Here is a 22,014-nt window from a genome sequence, read left to right on the forward strand (position 1 = left end):
GTGAACACACTTCAGGTGAACACACTTCAGGTGAACACACTTCAGGTGAACACACTTCAGGTGAGCATGCTACGGGTGAACACACTTCAGGTGAACGTGCTTCAGGAGAGCACACTTCTGGTGAACCTTCAGTTGAACAGTCTTCAGGTGAAAAGCCTTCAGTTGAACAGCCTTCCGGCGAACAGTCTTCAGGTGAAAAGCCTTCCAGTGAACAGCCTTCCGGCGAAAAACCTTCAGGTGAACAGGCTTCAGGTGAACAGGTTTCAACTGAAAAGCCTTCAGGTGAACAAGCTTCCAGTGAGAAGCCTTCTGGTGAACAGGCTTCAAGTGAACAAGCTTCAGGTGAGCAGGCTTCAAGTGAACAAGTTTCAGGTGAAAAGCCACTGGGTGACCAGCCTTCAGGCATTCCACCATCAAGCACATTTTCAGGTGAGGCACATTTTTGGGTGAAATATATCTGGATGGGTTCTTGTCCTTGACTTCAGGAGAAAAACAGGCAACACATCAAGACACCCAACTTTAAGGAGAGCATATAGAAGACTAGCTCACAAACACTTCACAGACAGCTCTCTCAAAAACACTCGTTACATCTCTTTACAATAATACCAGGAGGCAGGATATAGGTTTTGTGGAGCCCTGAAGGCGAAACAATTTTGAGGGCCCTTTAAAAAATAAAATGACAAATACAAAATGCCAACAGTCCCTCCAACTTCACCCTACATAAGAAATTATGAATACAGGGCGCCTGGGTGGCTCGGTGGGTTAAAGCCTCTGCCTTCAGCTCAGGTCATGGTCCCAGGGTCCTGGGATCGAGCCCCACGTCGGGCTCTCTGCTCAGCGGGGAGCCTGCTTCCTCCTCTCTCTGCCTGCCTCTCTACCTACTTGTAATCTCTGTCTGTCAAATAAATAAATAAAATCTTAAAAAAAAAAGAAATTATGAATACAAATGCCCACTGCTCCCTTGGAAGGAGCTCATGGGACACTCACCTTCATGAGCTTCACGTTAATCTGCCTCAACAAACTATGTTAGAATGCCTCGCCAACTCTGGGAAGAGATGACTAGCCCTGGAGCTGGTGGCTCCATTTTATTTGAACAAAGAAAATAAAGCATGAACTCACTCTTGTCTGTTAGATTCCTAAAAAGGTTCCCATCGCAAGTGCAATCCTTTGGCTCTTACTAAAGAGAGGCTGTTCAAGAAAGGAAAGCAAGATCCAGAGTTTGACCCCTCAAGATATTACCAGACATAAGCACTTCATAGTTCCTTCCATCGCACAACTTCAGATGAGAGAAGTGGGGCTAACATCACATAGCTAGAAAGTAGCAATCCTTGGATTCAAAGTTAAGTTGGTCTGACTCCAAAGCCCACATCTCACCTATTTCTTTATCCTTCCTTAAGTAGGGAACTGGTAATGGACATAGTAAAAGAGGCAAATGGAAGCATTTCAAAAAGAATGCCCTTTGTGACAAATTGACATTGCTGTTTTGTTTCTAATAAAGATTTTATTTATTTATTTGACAGAGAGACAGGGAGAGAGGAACACAAGCGGGGGTTGGGAGAGGGAGAAACAGGCTACCCACAGACCAGAGAGCCTAATGCGGGGCTCGATCCCACGACTCTGGGATCATGACCTGGGCCAAAGGTAGATGCTCAACCTACTGAGCCACCGAGGCACCCCAAAAAATTGACATTGTTGAAGGTCAACTTGAAAATGGAGAATGATCACTCTTTACAGAATTTGCAGTATTAGAGCATTCTAATATAGCCTTTTTTAAAAAATAAAGATTCTATTCATTTATTTGACAGAGAGATAGAGTATAAGTAGGTAGAGCGGCAGGCAGAGGGAGAGGGAGAATCAGGCTGTCTGCTAAGCAGGGAGCCCTATGCGGGGCTCGATCCCAGAACCCTGGGATTATGTCCTGAGCCAGGGGCAGCCGCTCAACCCACTGAGCCCCCCAGGCTCATAACACCCAGACCCTCTAACATAGCTTATTAATCAGTCAGTTATTACTCTAAGTGTGCCTTGTGGGTGACAATATGATGGGAGAGTAAAATGGGGAGCCAATCACGTGATTAAAGGTCTACTTTGCTCCTATGGAGTTATACATGGCAGAGCCAGTGGGGATATGAATTGGAGTAAACATCAGTATTGTAGAGAGAAATCTGGGATTCTTCAGCAATGACATTTATAGAAGAAGTAGTAAGAATGAAGGAATTTCCTCTGGTCCAGAGGAGAAACTACGCTCTATCAGATGCAGGGCTCTCAAATGCCAATAAGAACCATAAAAAGATATGTGGTATCCAGGCTACTTACTGCCCACCATCCCTCTCCCTGGGACTCATGGCTCTCTCTACGCCTGGTCCATCGGGAAATTTCATCAGGCTTATCTTAAATTTGCAGGCCCAATATTAAATTGCCACACATGTTCATATATGAATGATCAAGGAAAATGTCTTCGTGGAGAGGGAGTCTGCTCCACTCAGAATTCCCAGCAGTGCATGTTAAAGAAGATCTTTGAAGGTACGTGGGGACTTCATAACACAGTCTGTGCCAGAGACACACATCAACTGAGTACTCTTGAGAGCAGCTGGGGTGGCGGGAGCCAGAGGAGGGGTCAAGCTGCACTTCCCCAGAAACTTGAAGACTCAGGAGAACCTTATCCTGAATTAAGAGCACAATTCTAGCTGCTGATGGGGAGGGAAGGGCCCTTCCCAACAGGCCTATGGTGTCTTAAAAGGAGACAGGGAGACTGGCGGTCTCTTCCTACAAAAGAAATGGAGGAGTTGCACCTTGAGATGTTGAGACATTGACCATAAGCTCAGGATCGTGTCTGTCTTGTTCATGGCTATATGTTCCTAGCACTTAGCACAAATGTTTAGTACATGGTAGGCATTTAGCAAATACTGAATAAATGAATAAACAATTGTCAGTCAGTGTTCATAGGTTGCCAGACCTGTTCTGCTTTATTCCCATACCCTCTACCCTTACTATACTCATTCTTCATCCCCGAATAAAGGATCTTGGTTATTGCCGTCCTGTGAACCACACTGTCTGACTTCCCTTGTGGTTTGTCTAGTCCCTCAGTAGAGGCTGGAGGCAGCAGATGTGGGGAAGGGCACAGAAAAGACAGGCAGAAGGAGTGGGGGAGGAAGATACACAAGCTGGAGGTCTTGGTCATGCCTTCATGGAGACACTGGGGACCATGGATGAAGACAAAGGTCAGAGGAGGAAGCCTTCTGCTCACTACAGTCTGTCTCTGCTTCTTTCAGGTGGAAAACTCCAATTCATGGTTCAGGGGTGTGAGAACATGTGCCCGTCTATGAACCTCTTCTCCCACGGAACCAGGATGCAAATTATATGCTGTCGGAACCAATCTTTTTGCAACAAGCTCTAGAAGCCTGTGCCCTCGCTTCCTGCCCTGACTCAGGCAGCAAAACTTCTCCATCATCATACAGGGCTCGATTTATATTTTGTTTCTTTCCCAGCCAATAACTAATCATTTCTGCCTCCGCCTGAGTGTCAGGATGTTCAAATACCTCCCCTTCCCTCTCCTATCCGTGCCCCGTTACCCTTTCTTATCTGTCATCTGTCTTCCCTTACCCCATCTCTCAACACACTTTTCTTTCTCAATAAATTCTGCATGGTCAAGAATACAGCCTGGAGATGCACTTCTTTTCCCATCAGCCAGCTGCAGGGTCGGCCTGAGCTTGCTTCCTCTCCACACACTAAAGTGGACGTGTTCTAAATCACTCCACATTCATCAAAGTGGTGGGATTCCTCCAGGGAAGACACAAAGAGAAACGCAGAGTAGCTTGAACAATACTGTGGGACCTTCTCTGACCCCACTCCGTGTCCATCCTATTAGAAACCCCACCCCCTTCTATTAGCCCATGATGGTGTCCAAAACTCATCCCTTCATTGGCTCTTGGGTTTTCAGTCTTCGAGTCTACTCATCACATAATGATAACAAAATGTCTCTTATTTGCTATATAAATACGCAGGAGGTCATACTGCTTAAATCTTTCTCTCACACAATGTTACAGAATCATCTCAGTATAGAGAAGCAGGTAGAAATACTGTAATAGTCCCTCTCTCACCTTGTATTAGTGTTATATTCTTTAATAATGTTTTTACATACATGGTCTCATCTGATCCTCAGGAAAGAGCCCAGTAAGGCAAACAAGAAAGACAGTGTCATCCTTGGTTTACAAATACACACAATTTATTTATTAGTACACCACGTTGCTCCAAACTGGCCATGGTTACAGAGTTACATTGAGCCAGGGCCAGATTTCAAAACCAAATCTGCATGATTTCAATTTGAGTTGTTTCCACCACATGATAAATACTAGGCAGAATGGTTCTTCCAAGACCAAAATCAATCCTCCCTCCCAACACAAGCACATCTCCTTTTAGCCACTGCTCTCCCACACCTGTTTAAAACCTCCTGAGATCAGCTGGGTGGTCTTAACAGTGTTAAGTGCTCTGCTCTTGCACAGAGCAAAAGACTTCAATTTTTATAAAATCCAATTTTTTCTTTTATGGACAAGGTCTTATGGACAAGCAAGATTTCATGCTTAAGAACTCTTGGAATACTACATCAAGAAACATTTTACAGGTAACTGGGTAGCTCAGTGAAGCGTCTGCCTTCAGTTCAGGTCCCACAGTCCTGCTCCCTGCTTAGCGGGGAGTCTGCTGCTCCTCTTCCCTCTGCCCATCTCCCCTGTTCATGCTCTCCCTCATAAATAAAATATTTTTTAAAAAAGATTTTACTGGGGGCGCCTGAGTGGCTCAGTGGTTAAATCCTCTGCCTTCGGCTCAGGTCATGATCTCAGGGTCCTGGGATCAAGCCCCACATTGGGCTCTCTGCTCAGCAGGGAACCTGCTTCCTCCTCTCTCTCTGCTTGTATCTCTGCCTACTTGTGATCTCTGCCTGTCAAATAAATAAATAAAATCTTTAAAAAAAAATTTTACTGTTTTTGAAATTTTAAAAATTATACACACACATACATATAGATTTAAGCATGTGCTATTTGCTTAAAACCAAATGGGCTGGCTTTAGATACATATTTGGCTTTAGATACTACTTTAGATATGTATTTCCACGAAGACAATCATCATTGTGAAGAGAATGGTAACTAGCACTTACAGAATATATATTCTATGCTATGTGATACATTTAGCGTTTTTTTTTATGCTTTCTGTTTTAATCCTGAAAACAATTTTATGCAATTAAGATTACAGGATCCTAAGCAAGACAAATTGGAGAGTTTTGTCACAAGCCAAAATAAATGGGGGTGGTTCAGAGACTCCTTCAGGTTCCTTTTCAAATTTCTAAGTGAAAATTATTTTGAATACACAGTACTATCCCTTGATTAACTGGCATTCAAAAATAAAGGCCCAAGACCTGGAACTTAAACTCCAAAAAAGGGGCACCTGGGTGGCTCAGTCCTTGGGTGTCTGCCTTCAGCTCAGGTCATCATCCCATGGGTCCTGGGATTGAGCCCCACATGGGGCTCCCTGCTCAGCTGGAAGTCTGCTTCTCCCTCTCCCACTCCCCCTGCTTGTGTTCCCTCTCTATTTCTCTGTCAAATAAACAAATAAATAATCCAAAATAAAATAAAATTCCAGGGGCGCCTGGGTGGCTCAGTGGGTTAAGCCGCTGCCTTCGGCTCAGGTCATGATCTCAGGGTCCTGGGATTGAGTCCCGCATCGGGCTCTCTGCTCAGCAGGGAGCCTGCTTCCCTCTCTCTCTCTCTGCCTGCTTCTCTATCTACTTGTGATTTCTCTGTCAAATAAATAAATAAAATCTTAAAATAAATAAATAAATAAAAAATAAAAATAAAAATAAAATAAAATAAAATTCCAAAAGAATTCTCAACTTGAAATATGGTTTACTTGGGTGCCTGGGTAGCTCAATCTGATAGGCATCCAACTCTTGGTTTCGGCTCGGGTCCTGATTGCATGGGTCCTGAGATCGAACCCTGCATGGGGCTCCCAACTCAGGAGTCTGCTTGGATATTCATCTCTCCCTTGACCTCTTCACCTACTTGTGCTCTCTCTCTCTCAAATAAATAAAATCTTAAAAAAAAATTAAAAAGAACGAAAGAAATATGGTCTACTGAGAGCAAGAAGAAAAACGAAATCTTAATAACATTATTAACATTTTTTTGAGGGAGGGGGATAAATATTAGCTAAACTATTCTATAAATATAGCTACATATGTTGAAGAAATAAGTTCAAAAATGTGGTTAAAATGGAAGGGAAGTTCTGGCTTCCATTAATAATGGAGTAGTTGGTCAAACTAACCCTCTTTTAGATAACACTTATAAACAGGGTGAAAAATAAGAAAGAACTACTCGAAAGTTCCTTGAAAGGTACTGGATAAAAGTCACCCCTAAAAAAGACAGGAACAGGGTCAAGCAAGATTTGCAAGTCTGGGGCTTTATGCCTGAGAGGACTTCTTTGTCCACATACCAAGGGGAGGCAAAATCCCACAGTTTACTGATTTGTGGATTCAGAGAACAAAGATTAGGGCTGGCAGAGCAGCTATAAAAGGAAATCCTAGAAAGAAAGAAGTCATAATTAAACCTCAAAATGAGTATAAACTGTGACCAAATTCTTGGCTGATCACTGACTCCTGGAGGTCTGACAATGGCAGCCAGAAGCTGCAAGAGATGTGTGCTGCTGTCTACCTCAAAGAAGACAGAGTTTGGACTACAATTCAATTACAATTCAACCTAGGAGAACGCAAGTCAACACTCTTCAAAGGAACACACACAAAATCCAGAACCCCTACAATGCATCATTCACTATGTCCACTATATAATAAGAAATTAGTAGAAATATAAATAAAAATGTGACCCATAGGAAAGAAAAAAAGGTTACTGACCTTAAGATGGAATTAGTGAACAAAAGCAAAAAGCAGCTGGTAGAGATATGTTCAAGAAACTAAAGGAAAATAGTGTCATATAAGTGAACTGATAAGGAATCTCAACATAGAAACTAAAACTATAAAAAAGAACCAAATGGGGGGCGCCTGGGTGGCTCAGTGGGTTAAGCCTCTGCCTTCAGCTCAGGTCATGATCCCAGGGTGCTGGGATCGAGCCCTGCATCAGGCTCTCTGCTCAGCGGAGAGCCTGCTTCCTCCTCTCTCTCTGCCTGCCTCTCTGCCTACTTGTAATCTCTCTGTCCAATAAATAAATAAATAAATCTTTTTTAAAAAATGGAAATTTTAGAACTGAAAAGTACAATAACTGAAAAAAATAACATAATCTTAACAGCATATTGGAGACCACATAGGAGTCAGCAATATTGAAGAGAGCTCAATAGAAACTACCCAATTTGAAAAACAGGGGGGAAAAAAGTATCAAAGAAAGTGAACGAATCCTCAGTGACTTGCGGGACAATAACAAGCAATAGAACATATAATTAATTGGAGTCTCAGAAGAATAGGATAATGAGATAGAAGAAGGATTAAAAAAATGGTCAAAATTTTCCCAAATTGGGTGAAAACATAAACTTACACAATTAAGAAGTTCAGTGAACTAAGGGTAGGATAAACACAATAGAAAACCACACAGGCACATAATAGTCAAATTCAAAGGTAAAGAATTCAAAATTCAAAGGTAAAGAAAATAAACTCAAAATTGATCCAGACAAAAGATACATTGTAATAATGTGTATAGGAGAACACTGACACAAATACCAGCTGACTTCCCATCAGAAACAGGAGAGCACAAAACAAGAAAACTGTATGTTTAAAACCATAAAAGAAAAAGCCTGTCCGCCAAAATGTTACAAACAACATAATTATCCTACAAAAATGAAGGTAACAAATACATTTTCATATAAGCAAACAGGAAGAGAATTCACAACCAACAGACCTGTACTATGCAGAGGAAGGAGTGGAGTGTAAGTAATTTCTTTGAGCATAAGGAAGCCTAAGGAAAATCTGGCCAGATGGCAACTCTGATCTACAGAAAGACATGCGGAGAACAGATATAATGTGGTAAATTTAAGACATGTATACTATTTCTCCTAATTTTAAAAGCTGTGCCCTTGGTCTTAAGAAGGGCACCATCCTGAGTATCCATACAGGAGACTGTCATCTAGAGAGAAAGACAAGAAAAGAGAATCTCTGATTTGTGGCCTCTAAGATCAAGTGTTTCTCACATTCGAGGTAAACAACACATTTTTGTTGAAAGAATGAGTGATTCAGTTAGTGGGAAAAAACACCCCATGGTCCTGAGGAGTCAGGTTGCCAGGTAAGAAGGGACAGCAGCCACGCTGCACTGACAGAGGGGGCCCCTAGTGGGCCATCTTCCCCCAACCCCTCACCTTGAATTTTCACAGCCAGTCCCCCCCACCCCAAGTCTGCATGGAGACTCCCCGAAAACCCAGGGACCCCTCAGCAAGCCCTTTTTCTCCTGAGAATTCTGTCGGTCCAGTCAAGGGCCAGTGGCAGTCCAGCACTCGATCCAGGACACTTGTGCAGTTTTTTTCTTTTCCCAACGGATTTCACAGACCTTTAGTCACTATCATATGTGAGCTTAGACAATACGAAATATCACCACACTGATTTCAGCCTCAGCTCCAACAATGCAAATACTAATTTTGCAAACAGGGCCAGAACCCGCGTCTGGGATAGCTTTCCCAGTGCTTAAGGATGGAGTATGCAAGGAAGAGCCAAGCCCTGTAAGGAAACTCCCGATTGTTAAGTCCAGGAAGCTGGTTATAGAGCTATGGTGAAAATTACTTTAAAACACCACCCTCAAGGAAATCCATGATGCATTCTGGCCATGACCTCTTTTGAAACTTTTTCAGGAAAAAAACAAAACAAAACAAAAAACCCTTCCTGAAATCTCTGCTTTTGACCTCAGAGCTCCTGAGAGCTACCTCCCTCCAGATCAGGTAAAGGTCACCCAGGTGACATCTTGGGCCCCACCTACCTTCATGGTCTGTCCTCAGAGAGCTCTGTTGACTCTCTTCAGTGGATTTGCCACCCTGGAAAATGGCACTTTTAATTTCCAAATAGAACATGACCTCAGAAACTTCCTCCAACACAATAGAAAATGGTCTGAGGTTCCTTCTATCCAGGCCTTTGTCCACCTCCAATCTAAACCCTCTCTCTGTCAACCCTATTTGCCCTGCCAAGTCCTTCTCCTCAAAAGAAAATCCCAACCCCCCCCCCTTCCTCCCAAAAAACCTGCTTGCAATTTCAGGCAGATACATTGCCTCCATTACCACCTCTCACTTCTGTGCCCCCTTCTCTAGTCCATCAGTGCCTCCTTGCCCATCCCCCCCCCCCCCCCCCCCCCAAATCTCATGCCCCTGCCAACACACTCCCCTCCTCAAGGAGGTGGCAGGGGCAGAAGGCATTGTCTGCATTCATGTGCCGTTCTCCCTTGCTGACCTTTCCCAAATTAAAAAGTGCTTGGGCTCTTTCACCACCAACCCTACCACCTTCTGAAAAGAATTCCTATACATCAACCAGTCCTATAATCTTAACTACTACATCTATGTCATCCTCTTGTCCACCCTCTGCCCTAAGGACTGGGAGCATATCTGGGCAGCGGCTCAAATTCATGTAGACACCCTCCATCAACAGGATGCCACCCACAACCCATTGGCATCATTGCTGTCCCCAAAATGGATTCCAAATGGGACTATCTGCCCAATATACCCGATAGACAGAGGAGGGGGCCACATGATTATTTACCTCCTGGCTGGTATAGATAACACTACCCTCAAGGCCATCAATTATAAAAAGATAAAAAAGTTACCCAGGGCCCTGATGAAAACCCTGCCCCCTTCTACTCCTGGCCTTTAAAAGCTATAACAAGATACACTACTCTCACCGCCAACACAGACAAGGAAAAGATTTATCTTCACGTGTACCTCATTTCACAGTTGGCCGCAAATATCCATGAAAACTCCAAATATTGGAAGATGGCCCACAAACCCCACAACAGGATGTAATTAAGGTGGCCTTTAAGGTATTTGATAATATAGAGGAGGAGCAAAAACCCAAAAAACTCAAAAGAAATCAGGCAAAATATCAGATACTGGCAGCTGCCATCAGGCAAGGCTCTCAGGGTACTCAAAAACCTAATGCCCCATGCATAACCCCACCACGACCATGCTTTAAATGCCATCAACCGGGCCACTGGGCAACAGCTTGCCGCAATCCCAAACCGCCACCAAAACCTTGTACTATCTGTTGCAGAAAGGGCACTGGAAGTTGGACGGTACTCTGCGAGACTGTTTCCCTTCCAACCACTTCCAATTCAAACCAATCCCCTAACCCAAATCTAGGCCTGGGGAACCTAATGGGTCTGGCCACCAAAGACCGACAGGGCCCAGGGTCTGTGGACCCCACCACCATCACTGTCTCAGAACTCAGGGTAATGCTGTCAGTATCTGGTAAGCCCATCTCTTTCTTACTGGACACGGGAGCAACATTCTTACCAGAGTTTTCCAGCCCTCTCCACAGTTCCTCCATCTCTACTGTTGGGGTGGATACCCTCCACGCATAAACAACTGGCCCTTTACTCTGCAACCTGACACTCCCTTCATTCATTCCTTTTTAGTTACCCCACAATGCTCCCCTGCAATCTTAGGGAGAGACATTCTAAGCAAATTCCAGGCCTCCCTCCAATTTGCACCCTCCAACTCAACCCCCTTCATCCTACTTTGTCACCTATATGCTTCTCCCTCCCCTCTATTTCCTCTACTCACCCTCTTCCCACAAGTGGATCCCTCCATACACTGTGGAACCCACCATAGCCACTCACCATACATCTGTCACAATCAAACTCCAAAATCCCCCTCTCTTCATCAGCTACAATATCCACTAAGCCCTGCAGGCCTTCAGGGATTAAAGCCCCGTATTTCCAAACTCTTTCAGGCTCATATCTTAAAACCCACCAAATTCCTCCACAACACTTCTATCCTAGTTGCCGTCAAAAAATTGGACAAGTTCTTATCCAAGACTCTAAATTGTTAACCAGGCTATACTTCCTGTTTACCCCATTGTGCCTAAACCCTACACCCTGCTTCCTGCATTCCTCAATCCACCACTTGTTTTTTTCCGTGCTCAACCTAAAAGATGCATAATTCCCCTAGACCCCACCTGCCAGAATCTTTTCTCCTTTACACAGATTGACCCTCCAAAACCAAACCAAACCAAAGACCAAATCTCCTAATTGCCCACGTTGAGGGAACATATACTTACCTTAATTTTTTTTATTAAAAGATTTTTTTTATTTATTTGACAAAGAGAAAGCACAAGCAGGGGGAGCAGCAGGCAGAGGGAGAGGGAGAAACAGGTTCCCCGAAGAGCAGGGAGCCTGATGCAGGGCTCAATTCCAGGACCTTGGGATCATGACCTGAGTTGAAGGCAGACACTCAAACAACTGAGCCACTCAGGTGCCCCAGAACACACACTTTCCTAAAGGAGGAATGCCTATTTTGTATCAGTAAGACTGGATAGGTCATCACTCACCTGAGTTACTTGAAAAACATCTTCACCTCAATGGAATGGGTTCATGAATGATGGGACTTACTTTATGGCCAACAGTGGCTATGGCCCTCTATTGGCTATTGGACCCTCTTGCCTTTTTTGGCATAATTCTGTTGTTTCGACTTTGTTGAATACTTAATGTCCTATCTAGCTTATCTACCAAGAACTAAATTTCTTTTACCAGCTACCTAAAACACACGGTCATCATCTTCTTCCTGTGCCAAATAAGATATCATCTAAGCCAGAAAAACACCATAACCTCAACATCTCCACTCAGCAGGAAGCAGCGGATGATTCACATTGCCCTCAACAACCCAATCCCCCATCTTTCTTTTTTTTTAAGATTTTATTTATTTGACAGAGAAAGAGACACAGGGAGAGAGGGAACACAAGCGGGGGAGTGGGAGAGGGAGAAGCAGACTCCTCACAAATCAGGGAGCCTGATGTGGAGCTCCATGTGGGGCTCCATCCCAGGACCCTGGGATCATGACCTGAACTAAAGGCAGGCACTTAGCGACTGAGCCACCCAGACACCTCCCTGTCCCCAATTCTCTCTCTCTCTCTCTTTTTTTTTTTTTTTTTTTTTTTTTTAAGGAGAACAGACTGAAATGTTAACCAAAGACCTGCCATTTTCTACCAGCCACCACCTCAGATGACTGGACTGGAAAATTACCACCTAAACCCTGGGCCCAGAGTATACATCCTGTTCAACAAAAACATGTTTAACTGCAAAAGCAGTCTTCCTTAGCAACTCTAGCAATGACTAGCTGCAAAAATTTTTACTCACCTCCTCAGTTAGAACCTCTAACTACCCCTAAGTCTGCAAGCGACAAGAGCTCCAGTCTTAGCTAGTGACGCCCTCTGCTGGCTTCTGTTGCCACAATAAAAATTGTGTTTGCCATAGAGCCACCGTCTCCTCTCTCTTCTTCACCCTTCACGGCAGGAGTTAACCTAACACGACCCAGCAATTGCACTACTAGGTATTTACTCAAAGGACATAAAAATATTTACCCAAAGGACACAAAAATACTATTCATAAAGGACACATGCACCCTTATGTTTATCAAACATTATCAAACAGCTAAATAGCTACAATTATGGATAGAGCCCAAATGTCCATCAACTGATAAACAGAATGTGGATGTGTGTGTGTGTGTGTGTGTGTGTGTGTGTGTGTAGCAAAAAGAATGAAATCTTGCCATTTGCAATGATGTGGATGGAACTACAGTGTATTATGCTAAGCAAAATAAATCAGAGAAAGACAAATACTATATGATTTCACTCAGATGTGGAATTCAAGAAACAAAACATGAAAAATAGAAGGAAGGAAAAAGGAGAGTGGAGAAGCAAACTCTAAGAGATTCAGCTATAGAGAATAGGGTTGCTAGAGCAGAGGTTGGTGGGGAAGGGCTAAATGGGTGATGGGGATTAAGAAGAGCACTTGTTATGATGAGCACTGGGTATTACATGTAAGTGTGAATCCCTAAATTCTACTCTGAAACCAAGATTGCTAACTAACTAGAACTTACATAAAAACTCAAGACAAAAATCTACATTAAGAGTCATCATAATTAAATGTCCAAAAACTAAAGACAATGAAAAAATATTTAATTTTTTTATTTTTAATTGAATTATAATTGACATACAATCTTATATTAGTTTCAGGTGTGATTTGAAAATTATCTAGATTTGATTATATAGATTATGAAATGTTCACCACAGTAAGTACACCTACTATCTGTCAGCATAAAAAGTTATTATATTATTGACTATATTCCCTATGCTATCCTTTCATCCTTGTGATTTATTTAAAGCTGGAAGTTTTGTAACTCTTAACCCCCCCTTTACCTATTTCACCCATCACTCACCTTTCTCCTCTCTGGCAACCACCAGTTTCTTCTATATTTTTTAGTCTGTTTCTGGGATTTAAAATTTTTTTTACATTCCACATATAAGTGAAATCATATGAAATTTATCTTCCTCTTATTTCATTTAGCGCAATATCCATAAAAGGTCCATCCGTATTGTCACAAATAGCAAAATTTTCTTTTTTTATGGTTGAGTAATATTCCAACACACACACATACCCCTTATCTTCTTTATCCATTCATGTATCAATAGACATTAAGTTGCTGCATTGCTTCTTGACTATCGTAAATAATGCTACAATAAGCAAGATGAATATATCTTTTTGAATTAGTGTTTTTAGGTTAGTTAGTGTTTTTAGTTAGTTTTTTGGTAAATACGCTGGAAGGGATTACTGGATTGTATGGTATTCTTATTTTTAACTTTTTGATGAACCTCCATATTCAAAGAAAAAAAAATTTTAAACAGCCAGAGAAAAATGAAGCCTTATGTATAATCAGAAAACTGAGAACTCCACTTTTGCACAGGATTTAAAAGATAAATGCATAAAAAAAATTATAAATCTATGTTAATGGGTATATAAGAATGTAATCTGTGACATCAGTAAAACATAATGGGGAAGGGAAGAAGCAAAGCTGTGGAAGACTAGGGTCCTTTCATGACAAAATAAAGTTGGTGTTCATTTTAAATAAATTGTTTTTTAACCCTAGTATGGTGGGAATGTAAAATGGTATAGCTGCACTGGCAAACACTATAGGGTTATCTCAAAATATTAAAAATAGATTTGCCATATAATGAGCAACTCCACTTCTAGGCAAATACCCAAAAGAACTGAAAGCAGAGACTCAAATAGATATTTGTACACCCATGTTCACAACAGTGTTATTCACAATAGTCAATACATACAAACAATTCAAAGTACAATTCACAAAGTAGACAGTACAAACAATTCAACAAGTACAAACAAGTCCATCAAAGAATAAATGGATAAACAAAATGTGTATTTTATCTTTTTAAAGATTTTATTTATTTGACAGAGAGAAAGAGATCACAAGTAGGCAGAGAGGCAGGCAGTGAGAAAGGAGAAACCAGGTTCCCTGCTAAGCAGAGAGCCCGATGCAGGGCTTGATCCCAGGACCCTGAGCTAAGGGCAGAGGCTTAACCCACTGAGCCACCCAGATGCCCCCAAAATGTGTATTTTAACTACAATGGAGTATTATGCAGCCTTTAAAAGGAATGAAATCTGATACATGCTACAACATGGGTGAACACTGAAAACAAATGTTTAGTGAAATCAACCAGACACAAAAGGACTAATATTGCATGACTGTACTTATACGAAGGACCAGAAATTTTCAAATTCATAGAAATAGACAATACAATTGGTGGGTGCCAGGAGCTAGTGGGGAAAAGTAAATGAGGAGTTAGTGTTTCGTAGGTATAAGAGTTTCAATGCAGGAAGATGAACAAGTTCTGAGAATGGATGATGGTGATAATTACATAACAGTGTGAATGTACTAAATGCTACTGAACTGGCACTTAAAAATAATTAAAATGATAAATTTTATGTTGTATATATTTGACCACAATTAAAACTAAAACTCAACACATTTCTTTTTTTGGATTCAGACAAGATTATTCTGAAATGTATGTGAAAAGACAAAGGACTAGAATATCTAATTTGAAATTAGATATTTTGAAAAGGTTAAACTGGAAGGAATCAACCTACCAAATTCACAATATATGTGTGTAGTAATCAAGGCTGTGCGGTATTATTGGACAGACAGACATATACAACAATGGAACAGAATAGAAAACTCAGAAACAGACCTACAAATACACCCAACTGATGCTTTTACAAAGATGCGAAAGCAATTCAGTGGAGGAAAGATAACCTTTTCATCATATGGCAATGGAACTAGATATTCAAGAGGCAAAGAAAAAAAAAACTTGACCTAAGGCATATACCTTGTATAATAATTAACTCAAAATGCATCACAGCCTTAAATGTAAAATGAAAAAACAATAACTTTTAGAAATAATATAGGAAAAATCTTTGAGACCTAAGTCTAGACAAAGGATTGTTAGACTCTGTGTCACAGATCCCAAAAATGTCATTCATAAAAATGAAAAATTAATAACTGGAATTCATTGAAGTTTGAAACTTTTGCTGTTTTCAAACCTGTTAAGAGGATGAAAAGGCAAACTACAGAATGGGAGAGCATGGGCGCCTGGGTGGCCCAGTGGGTTGGGCCGCTGCCTTCGGCTCAGGTCGTGATCTCAGGGTCCTGGGATCGAGTACCGCATAGGGCTCTCTGCTCAGCGGGGAGCCTGCTTCCTCCTCTCTCTCTCTCTGCCTGCCTCTCTGCCTACTTGTGATCTCTCTCTATCAAATAAATAAATAAAATCTTGAAAAAAAAAAAAAGGAATGGGAGAGCATATTTGCAAACCACATATCCAACAAGAAACTAGTAACTAGGACATATAAAGAATTTCCAAAACTCAATATAAAAACTTTCAATTAAAATATGAATGAGACAGGATGCCTGGGTGGCTCAGTTGTTCATTAAGTGTCTGCCTTTGGCTCAGGTCATGATCCCAAGGTCCTGGAATCAAGTCCTGTGTCCAGTTCCCTGCTTTGCAGGAAGTCTGCTTCTCCCTCTGCGCCTCTCTCCACTCATTTTCTTACCAGTCTCTCTCACTTTCTCAAATAAATAAATAAAATCTTTTTTTTTTTTTTTTTTTTAATGTCCTGTAAGGGGTGCCTGGATGGCTCAGTGGGTTAAAGCCTCTGCCTTCTGCTCAGGTCATGATCTCAGGGTCCTGGGATAGAGCCTCTCATCGGGCTCTCTGCTCAGCAGGGAGCCTGCTTCCCTCTCTCTCTCTCTGCCTGCCTCTCTGCCTACTTGTGATCTCTGTCTGTCAAATCAACAAATAAAATCTTTAAAAAAAAAAAATTTTTTTTAAATGAGGAAAGAGTGGGGGAGGCACTTCATAAGATACTCAACCTTATTTAAACTTAGGAAAGAGCAAATTAATACCAAACAAATATTACACACCAGTAACATGGCAAAAATTAGACTGACAGCATCAAATGGAAGGGAAAATCTGAAATACTAGAAACACATATTCTGTTGCTATGAAAAATCTGATACTTTAATAGATCATTCCAAACTGTTTTCCAGCAATTGCATCCTCTTTTCATGGTCATATAAATTGGTTCAATCACTTTTGAAAGAGTTTGCCATTATTCTACTCAAGTTGAAGATATGCACTGTCCTAAAACCTATTCATTCCACTCATAGGTATATACACTATTCTCCAGGACCTACAGAAATTCACAGACATATACAACAATGTTCTTAGCAGCAGTGTTAATAATAGTCTCAAACTGTAAATAATCCAAATATCCATTAGCAGTAGAGAGAATCCATAGTAGTGATATGTTCATAAATGGCATCCTATACAGTAACTAAAATCAATGAATTTGATACATGCAAGCTATTTGTGTTAATGAAAATAAAAAAGCAACACATAAAAATTATGTACAGCATAATTTCATTTATATGAAGTTCTAAAACAGGCAAAACTAAACTGTATTATAAATAGGGGCACCCGGGTGGCTCAGTAGGTTAAGCATCTGCCTTTGGCTCAGGTCATGGTCCTGGGATCGAGCCCCACATTGGACTCCCTGCTCAGTGGGTGTCTGCTTCTCCCTCTGCCCCTACCCTGCTTGTGCTCGCTCTTAAACTCTCTCTCAAATAAATAAAAATATTTTTTAAAAAATAAAATAAAGATGCATAAATAGCTGAAAAAGCTAAAGAACCAAGGAGAGGATTATTATAAATTTTATGATTACTTCTGTGGGAAACGAGAGGGTTCTGAGAGGGAAGTGGTACAGGGGAAGGCTTGTGAAGGTCAGAAATGATTTTTCTGCAACTGAGTTTGATTAAACAGATTAACTTTACAAGTGCTTGTTAAACCATACACACTTTATGTATTTATATTTATCTCAACAATCATACCCACTTCACACACCACACTATGCATATATGCAATGCAGCACATGTTGACCTTTCTATCAAAATTTTAGCTGTTATCTTTGGGTAATAATTCTATTCCTCTCATTTTTACATTTTCCAAATTTTCGTCGATAAGCAAACATTACTTTTCATAATGGGAGTAAACACATTCTCCCAACAACATAATGAACACTGCAGAAAAATTATGGCAGCTTATGTTTATTGAATGCCTTTTGTGCAATATGGTATACTACAATCTTTAAATACATTAACTCATTTAAGATTAAAAACAACTCTAAAATGTAGTTATTATCAGTCTCTTTACAGAGGTGGTTGCCAATGCTCACATAATTATAAATGTGAGGGCTAATCTGCCCAAGTCTGAATGGAACGGCCTCCCCATTCTTACACAAATTCCATTAGCTGAGAATTCACCTTCTCCTTACAATATTCTGTAGCATTTTCTTCATCTGATATTTAATTCATTCATTTATTCAACAAATATTTATTTAGGTCCTACTATATTCCAGGTACTGTTCCACATACAAAATACATAAAGGGGCAGGAAGGGGGAGGGGAGATATACAAACGGGAAATGAAGTCTAAGTTTACATTTTGGTGGGGGAGACAGACAATAAATAATTTGAGATAGTAATCAGTTCTATGAAGAAAACAAAACAATAGGACAGTGATTGGGAATAGTAAAAACATCTGGGCCGAGATCTGAATGCTAAATAAGCCATGTGAACTACTGGAAGGGATTCCAGGTGGTGGCAGCTGTAAACATAAAAGCCCTGAAAGGGGAATGAGCTTGGGCATGCTTCACGAATAGAAGTAGAAGTAGATGGACACTCTGCCTGTAGTATGATGAAAGAAGAGGACAGATGGTGTATCTTGCAGTCCAAGCAAAGAATTTAGATGCCATTTTCGATGTAGTGGGAAGTCACTGGAGGTTTTTAAATAAGGGAATGTCAGAGTACGATTTATCTTTTTTAAAAAAAAAAGTTAGGACCTATGTCTAGGAAAGACTTGGAGGGAGAGAGGGTTGGGAAATGTCAAGAGTGGAAGTGGGAAGACATTAGTTTTTAGTAAGAAATCCAGGGAGGAGATGAAGGAGCTTGAACTAGAGTGGCAGCAATCAAAATGGACAGTAGTCTTCAGCTCTCAGATACATTCTAAGGATAGACCGGATCAATGAGTATCTATATCCTCACTTAACAACTATTCATTGCATGCTGTAAGACATCAGGCACTGTTCTTATAGGTGCTGGGGACACAGAATTGAACACAGCATATAGGATTCCCTGACCTCAAGGAGCTTATGTATTACATACTGCAGTGAGGGGAATAGATATTTAATAGGTAAATAAAAATATCTTATAATGTCAGATAGTAAGTGTTATGATGACAAATAAAGAATGATAGAAGTGGGGTAACATTTTAGATAAGTCAAGGAAAGACTTTGCATAATGGGTGACACTTAAGCAAGGAGTTACAGTGAAGCACAAGCCACACAAATATTTGGGAGTAAAGCACTCCAGGAAAAGGGAAGAGCAAAGGAAAAGATCTTGAAATAAGAGTATTTGCAGGGCGCCTGGGTGGCTCAGTGGGTTGGGCCTCTGCCTTCAGCTCAGGTCATGATCTCAGGGTTCTGGGATCGAGTCCCACATCGGGCTCTCTGCTCAGCGGGGAGCCTGCTTCCTCCTCTCTCTCTCTCTCCGCCTGCCTCTCTGCCTATTTGTGATCTCTGTCTGTCAAATAAATAAAATTAAAAAAAAAAAAAAAGAGTATTTGCAAAGCAAATGCACCTAGGGCAGGATAAGTGAGAAAGAGGCAGAGCAGGCCCAGATGCTGGTAAGAGAGCAGATCCCATAAAGCCAGGAGGTAAAAGAGAAAATTTTGAATTTTGTTTTAAGTGTGATGAAAAGCCATTAGAGTTGAGAACAGGGGAAGGATTCCTGATTCACATTTTAGAAAGATCATTCTGGCTGCCTTTTTGAACTGTTGAAGGATAAGTAATATGAAAAGAGAGGTAACAACAGTGCCTACAACTAGAGTGCTTCTAGTAGAAGTGTGAAGTAGGATAGATTGTGAATAATTTGTTAAATTGAATAGGATTTGCTGAATTAAATGTACAGTATGAAAACCAAGTCAAGGAAGATTTCTAGGGTTTTGGCTTAGAGAAATGGAGAGCTGAATGCAGCATTATTGGCATAAAGAGAAACTAGGGAGGAACAGGTTAGAAGACACAGACCAAAAGCTGGTTTTGGTCACATGTTCACTATGAGTCAAGTAGAAATGTCAGCTTGGCTGTGTCTTTAAAAGTCTAAAGCTCACAGGAGAGGCCAAAGTCTGAGATAACTGTTCTTGAGAGTTACTAAAGACAATTTTCAAGAACAAAATTTTTCATATTTGAGAATTTACTGGCTCAATTCTTAGGAGTCACCTATCACTTCAAATTTATTTCTCCTATGGATATACTGCAGTTAACACAATTTGCCAGTATACACTAATAAGCAATAAACTCTAACAATAAAATTTCACAAGTTCTTAGTTTCAGACTAAGATGATTAATTTTATAAATTACCAGGAAAAAGGAATACAAGGCCCAACCTAATACATTCAAAAATTAATATATATTTTATCAGAAGAACAAAGTCTTAGTAAATCTAATAGTAAAAGAATTAGGAATCAGATCTACTTTTTTCACAGTTTTCTTACTTCTCCCTCCTCTTTTATTTCCTACTACCTAGAAGCTTGGTCACCAAGAAGTCCACAGAGTTAGCTATTCATTTTCAAAATAGAATTTATTTCTGTAATAAAGAATTAAAATATGGCTGTGAAAGTAGATAATAATATAGAAAAATATTTTAAATGTGCAACAGTAATTTTAGAGTAAAGGTAGTTAAGCACTAGAGTCCATGCTCAACATCTACTTGAAAGACCAACCAGTATTTTATAATGGAGAAAACATATCTACTTGTAATTTTAATTAACAGTTATAATTCAAAAACAGATTTATATATCTGATAAAGCCCTTGTAAAAATATAAATACAAATCTTGAGGATATATTTTTTGAAGTTGGCTTCACTTTATAGACTGAAAAATTTACTGTCCAAAAGTCACAGGATTGCTTTATTACTAATCCATCCATATAATTAAATCAACATAGAGAAAATATACCTACTTTTTGGATGAAACCAAATGTCTTGTCAATAATGCAACAAGAATATCATCTTTCATTACATTGGCTGGTAAGCTCATGTATCCCCAAAGCTTGGTTTCCATCATATGGGTCTTTAGACTCTAAACACAGGATGAAGAAATATCTAACGAATTCTATCCATCGGTTCCCCAAAGCTTTACTTACAGTGAAGATATAGATGTTGTTTGTATGAAGAACATGCAAAAAGAATTGGAAAGTGTTTGGCTAGAGGGAAGTCAACTCTTCAGAGACTATTGTTTGCAGTTTGCAGAATAGGTTAATCTTCTCTAGGAAGAATAATGTCAACATAGCAGCACTATATTCATCAGGAATCCAATGGATCTCTCATGTGGCAGGAAGCCAAACCTTCTGGCTGCTCACAACATCACTCAGCTTCCCTTTAATCTTCAGGAAGTGTCTCTTGAATTCTAATCCATCACCCTATATTAGGAATAATATCCAAAAATAATATAAAAAAAACAGACTGCCATAAAATCAAACTCTCTTTAGTGGTTAAGAGACAAACGTCCTTAGCTATGTCCAGTTACAATTCTCATCGGTCCTCTTATGAAGACCAAATATCCTAGAAGAAATGGCTACATAAATAATTCCAACTTTGTTTTGGGCCTATCTCCATTCCCAACACACTGGGCTCAGAGACAGAAACAATTACACCTTGTTATTTAAAGCATTGCCGTCTAGGGACCTAAGTCACTGTTTTCCATTGGCACTGGGGGTTTAATTTAAATTTAAATTAAGCTACACAACTACACTGAAGTCTTGTCAAAAAAAGCCAGTCATTCAGTTATGAGGATTTCATTACACTAGAATCTTAATAATTTAATTCCATACTAAGCATCTAGACAATAAATTTCCAATTTTAGAATGTGACCTATTTCTCCAACCTCCTTTAGGATCATGTACAATCTCTCAGGAAACAGAAAAAATGCTTTTTTGGTCTTATATACCAAGGCCAAACTATAACCTCAGAATCAGTAATTCCTAAAGAAATAATCAGAAATGTGAACAAGACTCCCTCCCTCTCTCTCTCTCTCTCTCTATATATATATATATAAATTATAGACTTATAACAGATAAATGTTCATCAGTTATACTGTACATTTTGACAAACATAATTGTTATTAAAAAGATATATATATGGATTAAATAAGAAATTTAGAATGATTTAAAATATTCAGGGTAACTACTGTTGCACAGTATAATTTAGGATTATTTTTATTTTTACTTATTTACATTTTCTACAAAAAACTTCTATAATAAGGAAAATGTCATTTGGAAAAACTATGTTTTAGAAGGATAATGACAAAACAAATGTTCAGAACACTGAATGAAAAAGAACAAGTTACCACATATTTATAAATGCCATGTATATAAA

General features: G+C 40.0%; 2 protein-coding genes across 4 annotated transcripts in view; one reads left to right on the top strand and one right to left on the bottom strand.

Moving 5' to 3' along the window:
• Positions 1-3,583, top strand: part of ACRV1 (acrosomal vesicle protein 1) — a 6,428-nt gene extending 2,845 nt beyond the window's left edge. The window contains exons 3-6 of the mRNA XM_059392164.1: positions 46-342; positions 403-429; positions 2,401-2,520; positions 3,270-3,583. Of these exons, the coding sequence (XP_059248147.1) occupies positions 46-342; positions 403-429; positions 2,401-2,520; positions 3,270-3,394 (569 nt within the window). The 3' untranslated portion in view covers positions 3,395-3,583. The remainder of the gene's footprint in view (positions 1-45; positions 343-402; positions 430-2,400; positions 2,521-3,269) is intronic.
• A 14,032-nt stretch (positions 3,584-17,615) lies between these two features.
• CHEK1 (checkpoint kinase 1) overlaps positions 17,616-22,014 on the bottom strand; it is a 32,452-nt gene continuing 28,053 nt past the window's right edge. For all 3 annotated transcript variants that reach the window (XM_059414317.1, XM_059414309.1, XM_059414327.1), the window contains one exon: positions 17,616-21,059. In XM_059414317.1, the coding sequence (XP_059270300.1) occupies positions 20,964-21,059 (96 nt within the window). In that variant the 3' untranslated portion in view covers positions 17,616-20,963. The remainder of the gene's footprint in view (positions 21,060-22,014) is intronic.

The sequence above is a fragment of the Mustela nigripes genome, chromosome 1 (genome assembly GCF_022355385.1).
Source record: "Mustela nigripes isolate SB6536 chromosome 1, MUSNIG.SB6536, whole genome shotgun sequence".
NCBI lineage: Eukaryota > Metazoa > Chordata > Mammalia > Carnivora > Mustelidae > Mustela > Mustela nigripes.